At 29.2% G+C, this 14,383-nt stretch overlaps 2 protein-coding genes across 3 annotated transcripts; both read right to left on the reverse strand.

Annotated features, from left to right (window-relative positions):
- Positions 1-6,648: 6,648 nt before the first annotated feature.
- LOC102680619 (ras-related protein Rab-27A) lies at positions 6,649-9,941 on the reverse strand. Its single transcript, XM_006615298.2, has 5 exons — positions 9,386-9,941; positions 9,107-9,177; positions 8,768-8,882; positions 7,887-7,999; positions 6,649-7,478 (listed from the first exon to the last, which is right to left on the reverse strand). The coding sequence occupies exons 1-5, from the start codon at positions 9,527-9,529 to the stop codon at positions 7,295-7,297; spliced, it is 627 nt and encodes a 208-aa protein (XP_006615361.1). The 5' UTR covers positions 9,530-9,941; the 3' UTR covers positions 6,649-7,294.
- A 288-nt stretch (positions 9,942-10,229) lies between these two features.
- Positions 10,230-13,735, reverse strand: LOC102680384 (molybdenum cofactor sulfurase 1). 2 transcript variants are annotated; one of them, XM_006615296.2, is made up of 7 exons: positions 13,463-13,735; positions 13,143-13,299; positions 12,399-13,067; positions 11,360-12,336; positions 11,099-11,284; positions 10,792-11,006; positions 10,230-10,716 (listed from the first exon to the last, which is right to left on the reverse strand). In XM_006615296.2, the coding sequence occupies exons 1-7, from the start codon at positions 13,554-13,556 to the stop codon at positions 10,531-10,533; spliced, it is 2,484 nt and encodes an 827-aa protein (XP_006615359.1). In that variant the 5' UTR covers positions 13,557-13,735; the 3' UTR covers positions 10,230-10,530. The 2 variants fall into 2 exon arrangements, with proteins under 2 accessions (XP_006615359.1, XP_006615360.1); XM_006615297.2 differs by having other exon boundaries at positions 13,143-13,296; positions 13,463-13,707.
- Between the last annotated feature and the right edge of the window lie 648 nt (positions 13,736-14,383).

Consider the following 14,383-nt stretch of genomic DNA (forward strand, 5'->3'; position numbering starts at 1 on the left):
CGAGGAATCCTTTTTCTGTGATTGCTCTCAGAATCTCGAAATGAGCGTCTGCAAAATTTTGAGAATCTTTTTGAAAAATAATTATGTTTATACGTGTACGATATTGTTAGTTATAAATATTATATTCTTCGATGTTACGAGAAAAATAACGCAGTATCGGTATTCAAGGCACGTATTAATTTAGAAAAATTACAAAAATACTCCTTTAATATTTCTTTAAATATTAGGCGTGCAAATAAGTTCCTTCCCCTTTTTTTCTACGATTATTCTGAATTCGAATTACTTTACCGTTTCTGGTGCCATCCGAAAGAGCGTTCTTTCGTTTTTAAAATGAGCTCTGAGAGTTTTCAATCCCGTGCAACAATTTCAAGTAATGTGGCGTGCGAGAAGCATTTGTATTCCAGTTTAAGAAATCAGTTGTTGAAGCTACTGAAATGGTTTGCGCGCCACTGGGAGAGAACGCTGTATCTTACGGAACGTGCAAAAAGTCGTGCCAAAGATTTACAGCCGGAAATTTTAATTCGGAAGACGGCGATCTTTCGAGCGCACCGAGAAAGTTCGATGACGGTGAGTTAGAAAGAAATCGCCCGACGTAAGAAGAATTGGCAGAAAGAAAGTCAATAGACAGGTATCTATCCAACTGAAACAATCGAATAATCTTCTCCCTGATTTACGTAATAAAATTTGGAGAAAAAAAAAAAAGAAAAGAACTTCCTACCTAATGTAATACATTCAACTTTCCCCACAAGTTGGAATATTCAAGGTTACACCCTTCTTAAATATTTACGCTTGACATTAATCCCAATCTAACCTCGAACCCATTTCGAATCTGCTTGATCCCATTACTAGGAAACCGGGATTTATTCCGACACCGCGTGGGAAACAATTAAAGATTCCTGGTCATTACCAGCAAGCTGGTAGAGGAAATCGAGAGGGTTCATCCAGGTGATGGTGGGAAGGGTGGTGATCCTCTTCCAATTAACGTCACGTTCTCCGTAGGGATCGTTATCCTTATCGTCGGCCACTTTCCTCGAGGCCAGCGTGGAAACGATCCACAACGTTTCCACGAAAAGAAAAGTTGAACCGCCTGCTGCTACTTCTTATTCCACTTCCGCTTTGTTTTAGGACAGCCCAGGGAATCGTAAGCGGCGCGGCTGCGGATGCTTCCGGATGCGGCTCCCCGCGCTCTTTCTTCCGGTAAATCCGCCTCCCCTTTACAATTTGCGGCGAGGGAAAGAAAGGAGGGGGATAGAAAAGTTCTTTCGAGGGAGCAGGAACCCCGGCGGTGGCAAAATGACACCGGCCATCGCCGATCACGGCTATTCAAGAGTGTAAAAAGAACGATAAAAAGGAAGCGGTGTGGATGTCTCGCGCGTCCGATGGGAATTTGAACTGCATACTTTCCAAGACTTTTTTCTTTTCTTCCTTTTTTTTCTTTTTTTTTTTTTTTAATATAGGAAAGAGATAAAATGAACGAAACGACGTGTAAAGAGATTTAGAGGGAGAGATAAAGGTAGGTATAGGTAGGTATTAGTAGTTTATAGAAAAGTATTTCAAACAAAGTTTAGGTAACTGTAATATATTAGAGAATATGTTAGAGCTTTATGATTATGATTTTCAGAACGGATTATAGAATATCGTTGATTATAGAATGAAATTGAAAAGATGAAGCAAACAAGAATTTAAACTAGAAAGTTAACGATAATGTTATGTGTTAATACTGATCAGATGTGATGTAAAATATCTCGTATTTTGAATGTTTTTTAAGAGTAAGATTTATTGAATAATTGAAAGTTCGTTAAAGGATGGAAGAGAGGAATTTCCCGTGAAATTTGGAAAACGTGTTTTAGCATCGTCAAGGCAATGTCAATTTTCACCCTTAACGTCCCCAAGTTCGATCGAAAAGAAGCGGGAACATCGGATGTAAGTAGCGACGATTGGCTGTCGAGCAACAACTTCCGGCGAGAGCAATGTCTAATTTTTCAAGCTTCTCGTGCACGCAGCAATTTCCGGGCCACCTCGATACGAGCTATTTGTCAATTGGTCCATTTCGAACGAGAAATTTAGTTAGTTTTTCCGTAGGCAGGAAATAAAAAGGCGATTTCCTCGATTGCATTGCTATTATTTCAAGAATTGGGACGGTTTTTTATATTCTCCTTTTTCTGTGGAATGTAAAAAATATTTGTGAATTACCAATTCAATTATCTTATCGTTTAAAATAATTATCTATATACCTTATCAGAAGATAGAGATACAGTCGACTCGAAATTAATAAGAAATTAATTAAACAAAAAATATTAGAAGAACAATTAAATTTAATTTATATACGTGCAACAAATAACTTATCTTATTGATTAATATGTAAATATTTATTGCATAATTATGTTATTATTACGTACTCATTTAAATCAATCCTTTCAATTAAGAATTAATTGTTCAACATTTTCTCGAGTCGAGTATGAAATATTCTTAAAGAAAAACGACTTTCTGTAACAGGAGTCTAGAATGCTGATAGAGGAACTAAATAGAGACGCGAGGAGAAGATTCAAGACCACTATATCTATACTTATACACTTCCATTACTTTTGTCTCTACATTAATAAGAAGATAGAACGACAATATCGAACAGAGTTTATTTTTTAATATAACATCTTAGCACTTCGTATGATATTAATAGGGATACAGAAGGAAAATAGAAGTGTTAGACAAGAGGAGCAATGAAAGGGTATAATTTTATTATTAATTTATCATAACATATTGATGCTTTCGATCCAATGTTACTAGGATTGTAGAACGACAGAAGAGCTAAGAGTTTCCGACAGTACCGATACTCTTTCTTCCAAGCGATGCATCTTCCAAGTAACAGAACAACAGAACGTGGCAAGAAAAATATCGATCTCAACAAGTTGGACAAGTTAACCAACAGGAAAGAAAAATACATCGTTGAATTTATTTTCAAATAGAAATCAAATATTAATCTTTTCGAAAATGTTGTAAAAAAAGTTCAAAAAGGAATTAACAATTCCGTAAAATTCAATTCGACGATCCATTTTATTCGTTCCTCCCCTTTCTCGTAGAAATTCTTCTTCGAAATTCTTTCTCTTAATACACTATCGTTCAAGAAATATATCAGCCAACATCAGCATCGATCCAGAAACGACTTTCAACCTCCGGTTGAATGATCCTGGTGCAATTTCATTTTATCTATCAGATCAATATCTTGCTAAAAAGTATTCCTCGATCAGTTCTTAGAAGCTCCACGTAGAGATCTGCCACGTGAGCAGGATCCTACGGTTGCATAACCGTAACCGGAAGCTCTGTTTCGCTAAGATGAAATACACGTGAAAGTTGCAGCTTACCAAGATTCGATCGTTAATTCGAGTGATCAGTGTCCGAAATCGATAACCGAAACTTCATCCCCAAGTTCCAAGTAATTTAATTTTCAGACAGTTCCGCGATCGAAAACCTGGCACCACACATCTTCGACTCGCTTACACGCCCGTAAGTTTCCCCGACGTAATGTCTACGCCCATACATAAACTGGGAGCAGACTGCAACTTCTGCTTTCTTGGCTGGTCTTGCTTTTGATAGCACCCATCGGCTTCCTGGTTTATTTGCAACTGACGGAGGTGGGAAACTTGGTTCCGTTTATGGAGCAGCCATCCTGAAACTGGAATACCACTGATTAATATCCACGGATTTATGAAGCATTAAGGACGTAGAAGAAAAAAAAATATAGAAGGAACGTGGTCGATAATAATTATGTAATTCTCGCTTAAAGTTCAAAACTTTTATTTAAAAATTAAATTATAGGTCAATCCTTAGCAACGATAAAATTTTGGATTAAAAAGTTTCTGACAATTCCATATCGTGGAAATTTGACACCTTAAAAGAGAGAGAGAAATTTCGAGAGTATTGCGAATGAAGGAATAAAAAGGGAAGAAAGAAAGATTTCAGAGAGGCTGATGGAAGGAGACATTTATGTCTGCTGATCGGAGAACAAGCATGGTTCGATAAATAGCGTCCTTTTGGTAGTCCTGCGCGCTTTGAACAGGTTCCATTGCTTTGTCCATCCGCCATCAAATGAACTCGAGAGTCTACGTAATAATTAGGTATAGACAAGGCCTAAATGGCAGTCTCAAAGTGGTCGTTATCGACATCAACGGCACGTTGTCGACACAGACGCCGCTGCTACAGATACCTAATCATTCGAACGATCGATGAAAATTTCAAAGGGAAGCTTGAATAAATGTATTTCTTCCTATTCAGCAAAACGAAGAGATCATAATTCTTTTGTTTAATACGTACATATTCTGTGGAATCGAATAGAATTAAAAGGATAGATAAATTATTCGATAGGAATAATTAAGAAATTGAAAATATATCTATGGGAGAGATGTGGTTCGTAAGGATATATTTTTATGAATGTATAGATATACTATAGGTACAGTTGAAGTTAAAATTCGAAGACAAAAAATTTATTTAATATATTTATAACGTATACATACAATTGGAAATTGATTGGAAAAAGTATCACGTATGAATACAAATTAATGTGTTGGTGTATATAATGTATCATATTTAACACTGATTTTATTTTTGTAACGTATATTACTATGTACATACAGCTTTTGATATAGAATATTTTGATTTAACGGGTTTAATTGGGATTCCAATTATGCGAAACTGTGAACAAGATCGAAAAATGGATTATAAATAAATTCGAGTAATCTGGTATATCATTGCACAGATTTATCGTGTTTTTTAAATCGGTTCAGTGGTTAGTTGTTAAAAAAAAAAAAAGGAAAATTCGAAGCAATAAAATCAAAACGATATATTCGTGCGATAAAATAAAATAAAATAATACAACCATGAAAAATCGTTTATCCAGGGGAAGAAAACTCGATGTACCATTTACGTTTGTTTTTACAACTTGTGCATTTTTATTGATTCCGATAAGTTTATCCCGAACAAGTGCGTAGAAATGTATAGTATCTCATTGGAAACGTTCTCTCGATGAGGAGTCGAAAGTTCGTTCGATCGTGAAACAATTGCGCGGATCCTCGTAAAAGCGCGGCGTGTTCGAACTTGCGCTCATAAAAATGCATTTCGCTCGATGGACGAGCTTAAAAACCATCCGTACCCGTAAACAATAACAGCGTTGTGTATAAATAGTCAGCTAATGATCTGCTCAACCCGGTCAGAAACTTCGATCGAACTTCCATAAAGAAAGTTTCCACGGGAAAGTTTTCAAAGTGAAAAGTTGCGCGCATTTTCTTCCTATTATTGATGAAACGAAGTTTCACCGGCTGATACTCGAAATAATTTTCTAACCGATCTCCCTTCTCGATCTGTTGCATTTGATATCAAGTCCCGAAAGGTGTACTATGCGGAGAACACCTGTCGGTGATCCCTTCATGGAGGTAAAATTTTTTTTCTTTCTCTCTTTTTTTTTTCCTGTTTCCAACTTCGCCGCAAAGAAGTTTCTCATAGCTTTCAACTGGTAAGATAAAGTTCGAAGAACGACCTATATTACAGGTCTCAGAGCGTCACCTTTGATTGATTGTATCGGAAATCTGCTTGGAACTTTGTGTTCTCCTAGAGTTTAAACTGTTGTCGAGTTTTTGGCGAGGCAGTTGCTTTTAGCTTCGGCTTATCCATAAATGCGCTACTTTATGGTCTTACCAGTTGAGGATTTGCAGATAAACGGAGAGAAACTTCGTTTAAGCAGAATTACAGATGGCTTATTTACCCTGCGAGAATATTCTTGGAAATTTCCATTCTATTTTCTATTTTCTCAAGAGAGAATTTTTATGAAATAGATAGATAAGCACGTATACACGATAGAGCACGCTCTTTGCGTTGCCTGATTTAGATTTGAATTGTTCAACAGATAAAAACGAGTCGAACAATTTTACAGTAAACAATGTCGAAAACACACAATCGCAAACTCCAATATCATTATGCAATTTTACATTTTCATCGGCTTAATAGTATCTAGTCGGAATTTGAACACATCAAGATCCACACGAATTCATTCGAAATCCAATAAATACGTCAAAATTCGAGATTCAAGATTCTCTTCGTACGCGAGAAAAAGTTAGATCAAAAATTTATTAGAGTAATTCATCATCGTGCATTTTCATTTTCCGTTGCTATCAAGATTCGTAGCAAACCGAAAATGAATAACAGAATTTTTTCGAAACAGAGAGATGTAATTCGTGCTATCTTCTTTTATTATATCGATGTGATACAACATATAGGATAGAGCAACAATTTACAATATCTCTATTTTAAACAATCTGTTACATTAAGAGAAATATTACAAATACATCTTTTTCCAAAAACGCATTTTTAAAGTTTCAAAAGATCAATTTTCTTTTAATATTCCTATAATATTTTAATCTTGCATCATTTCTTTTATGATGATTCATATAATTCAAAAAAATCAGAAAATCATCATCCCACTTTATATTTTTATATAAATATTCAATAAATATTTATATATTTAAACACTTCTTGATCAATCGTAATTCATAGTCATAAAAATTGAAAGAAACAACATATAATTTTCTCGATTTGGATAGATAATGATTAACATTTTTTAATATTTTCTCTTAATAGCTAAGAACAAACATTTAATTTTCGTAAAATACATTTTGTTTAAAAACTTGATAAGATCAGAGACATTCATCAGCATTCCACGACAGTACAAACAGTATATCAGATAACACTTTGATTGTATTTTCAGCATAATTTCTTAACGACTAGATGTACAACTTTGGTATGGGCACAATAACAGCATCAAAAATACATATACATATATATATATATATATAGATCGAAAATTGATCGTTTCACCTTACTTAATCGCAACATTATCATATCACAATTTTTGGCGAATAAACAGAGAAAACAAACAAGATATATTGAACACGTTGTGCGTACGAGAGTAACAGATAGATCACGTTATCGGGAAGAAGATACGTTCAACGATTTGCAACGAGACATAATTTTGTACTAGTGGAAGCTATTAATGGAAGACAACAGTGTGCGCGTGAATGCAGGAAACAACATGTATAAAGGTATACAATTTTAAATCATTGTTAGTGCTTTGAAATTTTATACATCTTCGATATTTTCCCATGCATATGCATATGCAAATAATATATTTCGAAATATTTAAAGATAAGATATATTCAAATACAAGTCAGTCAGTCCACAATGTTAGTTAAATAAAAAGTATAAATTTTACGAAGCAAATTATTCAGTTACGCTATGCGTAAGAACAGTGTCAGCAGTAGCAGGAAGTACTTGGAGGCGGTGTGTCACGCTCGTTGCATCGTAACACTTTCTGGTGAGGTAGCAGTGATTTATCCACAGTAGTCTCCATCCTGCGCATCACCCGGTCCAGAAGTATCTCCACGGCACGTGCTACATTCTGACCCGTGGCTGCACTTGTTTCCAGATAGACCAAGCTGAAAAGCATAATTCATTGAAATTTTTAATCTTCCTGTTCTTCTTGATCTTTATAATTTATACTTTTGGCAGTATTTTCTTCAAAAAAAAAAAAAAAAAAAAAAAATACTTAAATAGGATGTTTCAATAAACTTATATCTTTTAAAGATTTGAAGTGTAAATAGTGGAAATTGATTTAATTTATTTTACAATTATATTGACAATAGAAACAAAATAAAACAAAATAATATATGAAACAAAATAATTGATAAATAATATAATAAATAAGTTTGCTTGAGAAATTGTTATAAAAATATAGACATTTATAATTTGAAATAAAAATATGATTACAGTAATGCTGGATGTAATAATTAATCGCATAATTGATGAGGAAGATAATAAGTAATACCATGTACTATGTTATTTACCCATGTTTCTCTGCTAATTCCCGTGCCTTATGTTCACTAACAACTCGTTTATCTTCGAGGTCGGACTTGTTTCCACAGAGAATTATGTCTGGATCTTCGCAATATGCGTGAGTCTACACGTATACAGATATGAATCAACGATCAAACAAAAGAATATTTAATAAGAAACGGAAATAATACCATAATGAAGTAGTAGATAGTAAACAGCTTAAGAATTAAAACTGATACAATTCTAATTCATTTTCTTTTTTATAATAAAATATATGAAAAGAAAACTTTGTTTAAAATTTTTTTTTTAATTATTATTTCAATTAAAACAATATATATTAATATACTACATATAATGCTTTATTTTTAAAATGTTTTTAATACTAATAAAAACATATGAATTTTTTATATTATTCATCAGAATAATCAATCAATTGAAAAATCATCATATATTAACGATTATTTCAATAAAAACATGATGCAAATCTTTTTTAATTTTCATTCAATAATTTTGTACATACTTGTATATTAATAAATTTTACGATCTTTCGATCGAACGATAGTTTGAGTTTTTTTTTATGTAAGTATGCATAAAATAAAAAGTTTTTTATTTAAAAGATTTAATATCTACTATTAAATTAATACTAGTCTACAATTATTTTTAGCATGCAAACAAAATAAAGCACATTTTATGCTTCAAATTTTCAGGCACAATTGATTAAATTTTTTTTATTTCAAGATCCAAGATTTCTAAACAATTTTAATTTATATCATGCAATATATCAAAATCAAAATATTAGTATTTTTAATAGAATTACAATAAATAGATTAACTCAAATCATCATTCATTGTACAATGTTTATGATAATAATGTTAATAAATAATGTATATACCCTAAGCTGCTCCAGCCAATTTCTTACTTCAAGAAAGGACAACTCATTGGTCAGATCAAAAATTAGAAGGAAACCCATAGAATCCCGGTAAAAGGCTGTAGTTAGACTTCTGAACCTGAACATTAGTAGCATTGCAGCACTTGCTATGAAATCTAACATTGCTCTATTATAAAATATTAATTGCTTGCAATGAAATCTTTTTTTTTTTAATTTATATTAATAAATTTAATTTTTTTTACTAAAATATTGTTAAAAAAACACTAAAAGCCTTTTTTGATATGCATTATTATAAAATAGTCTCTAATATATTATATAATATATTATTATAATAAATGTTACCGCTCTTGACCAGCTGTATCCCACAATTGCAAATGCACACGTTGAGTTCTACCATTTGCCGTCTGGTATATCTGTAATAATTAATGAATTTAATTTATAAGTGATAACATATGTGTGTAAAAAACAATTATTATATTATATATTTATATTTTATTTATATAAATATGTTTTCAATATATTTTAAATAAATAAAATTTATATAAAATAAAATAATTTGTATTTATAATAATAAATAAAATAATATAAGCAATAACATATTTAATGAGAGTAATTTCTTACCACACGTTTTTCTTTAAAATCAATACCAACGGTGGATATAAAACGAGATTCGAACGTGCCATCAGTATATTGATATAAAAAACTAGTTTTGCCGACTCCAGAGTTTCCAAGAGCCAAAAATTTAATAAGATAATCATATTCCATTTTGATATATTAATAACTAATTATGCACACTTTTATCGTAAAACTTTGTTAAAATGGCTACTTTGATATAAAATTCTATGAACTGTTTTTAGCATGACTAAAAATCCAAAAAATATAACTTGTATGCGATTACGCTTAATCTTTCAATTTTAAAATGAGAAATGATCGCTACAGTCAAAAAGAAACATGTGCGGCATTAGACACCTGTTGCCTACGTGTACAATTTTCAAAACATTCGCGCGTTTCACGATATAATATTCAACGTGTAACGTCATTTATTCTAATAAATTTAAATATTTTATGATCAAAGATAAACAGAAGAAACACGTAGAAACAACACCTTACTCAAAATTCATGAACTATACTGAACCTTGTTCACAATGATGTAAGATAGTATGTGTATAGAATAACGCCACGGAAATTGCTGATAATTACAGTAGTACCAAATTAACAAAGGAAATTCGAAAAAATATAATCTAATTTTAGATTATATTTATAGATATAGATTATTTAGAGAAATGAGAAATTAAATAATTGTAATATTTGACATTTGCAATTGATTTACATTTTTACAACTTATTAAATAATATAAATATAAAAAAATACATTGATTTTTTTATTTTTATATTTAAATTTTTTATACTGAAATTTATAAGACTACAATTTTTTACATATTAAGTGCATATATAGTATAAAAAGATTTTTTTTTAAATATAAAAAGTAAATTATAAAATGAATATTTCCATAGAAATAGTTGGTAACTATGGTGCATATATCTATATCTTAAGAATAATAATAGTTTATATTTTATATAAAAACCCAATATAATAATTAATAATTAACATTAAATCTTTTTTAATAAATTATAATTCGAATTAAAATTTATTATACTTATTTTTTTTTTAATAAATATAATTGCAGTTATATTATTCATAACCTTAAAAAATAATCTAAAAGATATTTTCATTTATATTTCAATAACAATGATATTAATTATTCAATTATGAAATATAAACGGTATCTCCAACAGTAATAATTTCATTTTCTTTATTTTCTTTACTTAAATAAATACCAAATTTCATTTTTCCGTGAAATTGTTCTGTAAGTGTACGTAGTGGTTCTACTGTTTTTACACCAGTGGTTTGATCAATACAAATCATTTGACATCTAGTGCATGGTCCTATTATCTAAAAAAAAAATCATTAATAATCAAAAAGTTAATTACAGATTATTTTTATTTTTATTCTTTTTTCAAAACATACTATAAAACTATTTTTTCCAATATAAATATGTTTCCATTGTGTTTCCTCAAAAGCTTCACAACCACTTATTATTATATTTCCTCTAAATCTATGTATAATTGTGTCTTTTTTCACTTCTTTATCACGTACTTTATCACTAAGCCATAATACACTTGCTTTGTTTATTAATAAAAATTGAGCTTGACTAGAAAACGATAATTCAGATTTAATATTAGCTGTAAAAGAAAAATATATTTATATGATAAAATAAAATTTTAATTTTATTTTTAATTAATAGTAGTAATTAATAGTATAATATAAAGCATACCCTTTTCTTTATTATCATTATTATTTTGTTTTATAAGTCTCAAATTTGGAAGTCCTAATGCTAAACTTATCCAATTAGAAACATCTGAACCACAATCAGTACCTTGTACTTTATGTCCACATACTCTACTTTGGCATATAGTTTCATTTTTGGAATTATCTAAAGGAATATCCATAATAGGCATTCCTAAAATATTTTTGAAATATTAAATTTACAATATATATATATATATATATATATATATATAAAATAAATTTTTACCTGGATAATGTAATTGCATAATTCCTTTTTCTTTAAATATAATTGGTTTTAACAAACAAAGATTAATATGTTGTTTTTGTGTTAAACAAGTACCAGAAGATGTAATAATCATCCATTCTCTATCATATTCTAAACCTTTTGAATTTAAATTCCAAGAATTTGTTATCTTATAAGCAGCACATGATTTTATTGGATATATATATAATTGTTCTAAAGTACATTCTTTTTTAATTATACTAGTGTTTGTTATTAGTTTAAAAATTGGATTATCATTAATATGTGTTAATGTTTCTTTTTTTCTATCTTGTAAGTTATTACTAATTTCAGTTGCATTATTATGTATCACATATTTTGTTGTATCTTTTATTTTTTCATCATATGGATTATATTTTCTATATAAAAATGTTTTATAATCTAACCACCAATCTGGAATTTTATTTATTGGTGATCCATCAACAAAACATTCTTTAATCATAACTAATAATGTTTGAACATCTTTAATTGTTGACATATATCCAAATGATACTCTTATAGCACCTGTTGGTTTACCATCTATTAAATCTGTAGAACCTCCACAAACATAACCAGCTTCATAATTCTGAAGAATTTCTTTATTTGATAGTGCTAAATGTCTTTGACATGCACCAGGATTACAAAAGCAACCAGTTCTTAAATGTATTTTAAATAATGCTGCCATATTTAAAACTTCCATATATCCTATATATTCACCATTAGATCGTATAAGATTAAAAGCAACAATACCTCCTTGCATATCATGATTATCATAAACTGTATCAGAATATAATTTTGCAACTGGTCTTCCATTGCTATGGTGAAGCATTAGTAAAGATGTATATAAAAATTTTGCAAGAGAAAATACATGTTTGGAAATCTTTTCCATTGTGATGAATGATAATATGTCAAAACCATATTTTAAAGATATTATAGAAAGAAATGGTATAGTACCATCTTCAAATCTGTAAGAGAGTAAATATTAATAAAGAATTTAATTTAATTTAAAATAGTTTTTAATTTCTACCTTTGATGAAGATTTTGTCGTTTTATATGAAATAATTCAGAGCTTAAAGATACATTTACAGTACCACCTCCATAATAAATTTTTTGAAGTGCATTTGCACTAACATTTCTTACTAATAATGCACCAATTCCAGTAGGATATCCAAACATTTTATAAAAAGATAAACAAACAAAATCTGGTTTAAAAATAGATAAATTTAACTCATTTGTTGATGCAAAAGCAGCAGCATCAAGTAAGACATACCACTTTGTAGATGTACTAGAAATTACATTAGATAAAACTCCATTATGTACATCTTTAATCCATGTTAAAGGATATTTTAATCCAGAAAAATTACATTGGGCAGAATAAACAAAGAGTGAATTAGTTTTGAATAAATTGTTCTGTTGTGAATGGGAACTAATAGATTTTGAAGAAGAATTGAAAACTTCAAAAACATTATTATGATTTAAACATGTTATTTTTGCTCCTTTTTTACAAACAATTTCTCTCATACCAAGAACTGAAGTATGATTATCTTGTGTGTAAACAAAATGGCCTGGATTGGAAACATTTCTTTCATCTTTATTAAATAAGAATGTATCAGCTATTATCTTTAAGGATGCAGTTGCACCTGATGTGAAAATAATACTATATTCATCGGCAGATGTGTGAAAATGATCTAGAATTCTATAAAAAAAAAAAAAAAATTCTAATTTTGTTTAATTAATGATATTATTAATTTTTTGTTTATTCATGTCTTACTGATATCTCATATGCTCTATAATATCTTGGGTCACATTACTTGCAGTTCCAATAGAATGTGGATTAGCATAAAGTGAATTATATAAATCAGAAGCAACATTTTTTATTTGTGTATCAGAATATAATGTTGCCCCTGCATGATCTAGATAACATTCTTCTAAAACATAAGTGTTAATTAAAAATATTTTTATTTTCGTATACTTTCTTTTTATAATTCTTTAAATTAATAACATATTTCGTATTTTATTTTATTACATTTACTTCTATTTATTACGAAACGCTAAATATAATGATTATATAGTTTATAATTTATTATTTACCTTTAATTCTTGAAAAATTATTTTCAAAACTTTTCGTGATCTCTTCATCGTATATTGATGTATACAGTAATGATGAATTTATCACATTTTCCATACTTTATGATATATGAATTAAATAAAATTAAAAGTAATAAGATTAGTAATAGATCGCGTTCATTTAGAATAATACCGAACAAGGCAATGACAAGACAGTACAGAAATGATTACCTAATAAAGATTATAAATATATGTTTCATGTTTCTTTGAATTCAAAACGTTGTAAAAATGTCTTATTTAATTGTTTTGTCGAGGCTTAAATATTATCATATATTTGACTTTTAATTTTAAAAAAAAGTGCATAATTTACAAAATTGATATATTTTTTGCTTATACATTCAAATAAATATTTTAGCAGATAAGATAACGAAAATTAGAAATGAAAATAACTCAACGACATACATTCTACATATTCATTTCAAATTATATTTATTTTATATATTGTTATTATATACATTATATATAATATACAATATATAATATATATATATATATTGATTTTTACATCATTTATTTTATTAAACATTAAATGATAATGTTTCTACGATAATATTTGTAATTTTTTTAACATTATATTACAAAATTTAAAAAATTGGAGAATTTTGAATTGATTGCAACATTTTTATTCTTTTAATTGCGTAACATATTTATTTATTAAATGTATAAATAAAACACATGAAATAGAAATAATTTTTTAGAATGAATTAAAGTATTCAATAAAAAATAAAAATATATTTAATATATTTAAAAATAAAAGAAATTTATATGTTAAATTAAATAATTGCATAGTATGATAGATGATGAAAGAAAGATTCTTCATATGACGAGGTGGCCGAGTGGTTAAGGCGTTGGACTGCTAATCCAATGTGCTCTGCACGCGTGGGT

Source organism: Apis dorsata, unplaced genomic scaffold (genome assembly GCF_000469605.1).
Source record: "Apis dorsata unplaced genomic scaffold, Apis dorsata 1.3 scaffold_220, whole genome shotgun sequence".
Lineage (NCBI taxonomy): Eukaryota > Metazoa > Arthropoda > Insecta > Hymenoptera > Apidae > Apis > Apis dorsata.

Coding starts and splice junctions, on each gene's coding strand:
- LOC102680384 (XM_006615296.2), bottom strand. CDS start 13,556: ATGGAAAATGTGATAAATTCATCATTACTGTATACATCAATATACGAT. Junction 13,300..13,462: donor TAATTTTTCAAGAATTAAAG/GTAAATAATAAA, acceptor CTTATGTTTTAG/AAGAATGTTATCTAGATCAT. Junction 11,007..11,098: donor TAATGATAATAAAGAAAAGG/GTATGCTTTATA, acceptor TTTCTTTTACAG/CTAATATTAAATCTGAATTA.
- LOC102680619 (XM_006615298.2), bottom strand. CDS start 9,529: ATGGAATATGATTATCTTATTAAATTTTTGGCTCTTGGAAACTCTGGA. Junction 8,000..8,767: donor ATTGGCTGGAGCAGCTTAGG/GTATATACATTA, acceptor GTATACGTGTAG/ACTCACGCATATTGCGAAGA. Junction 7,479..7,886: donor GAATTAGCAGAGAAACATGG/GTAAATAACATA, acceptor TATGCTTTTCAG/CTTGGTCTATCTGGAAACAA.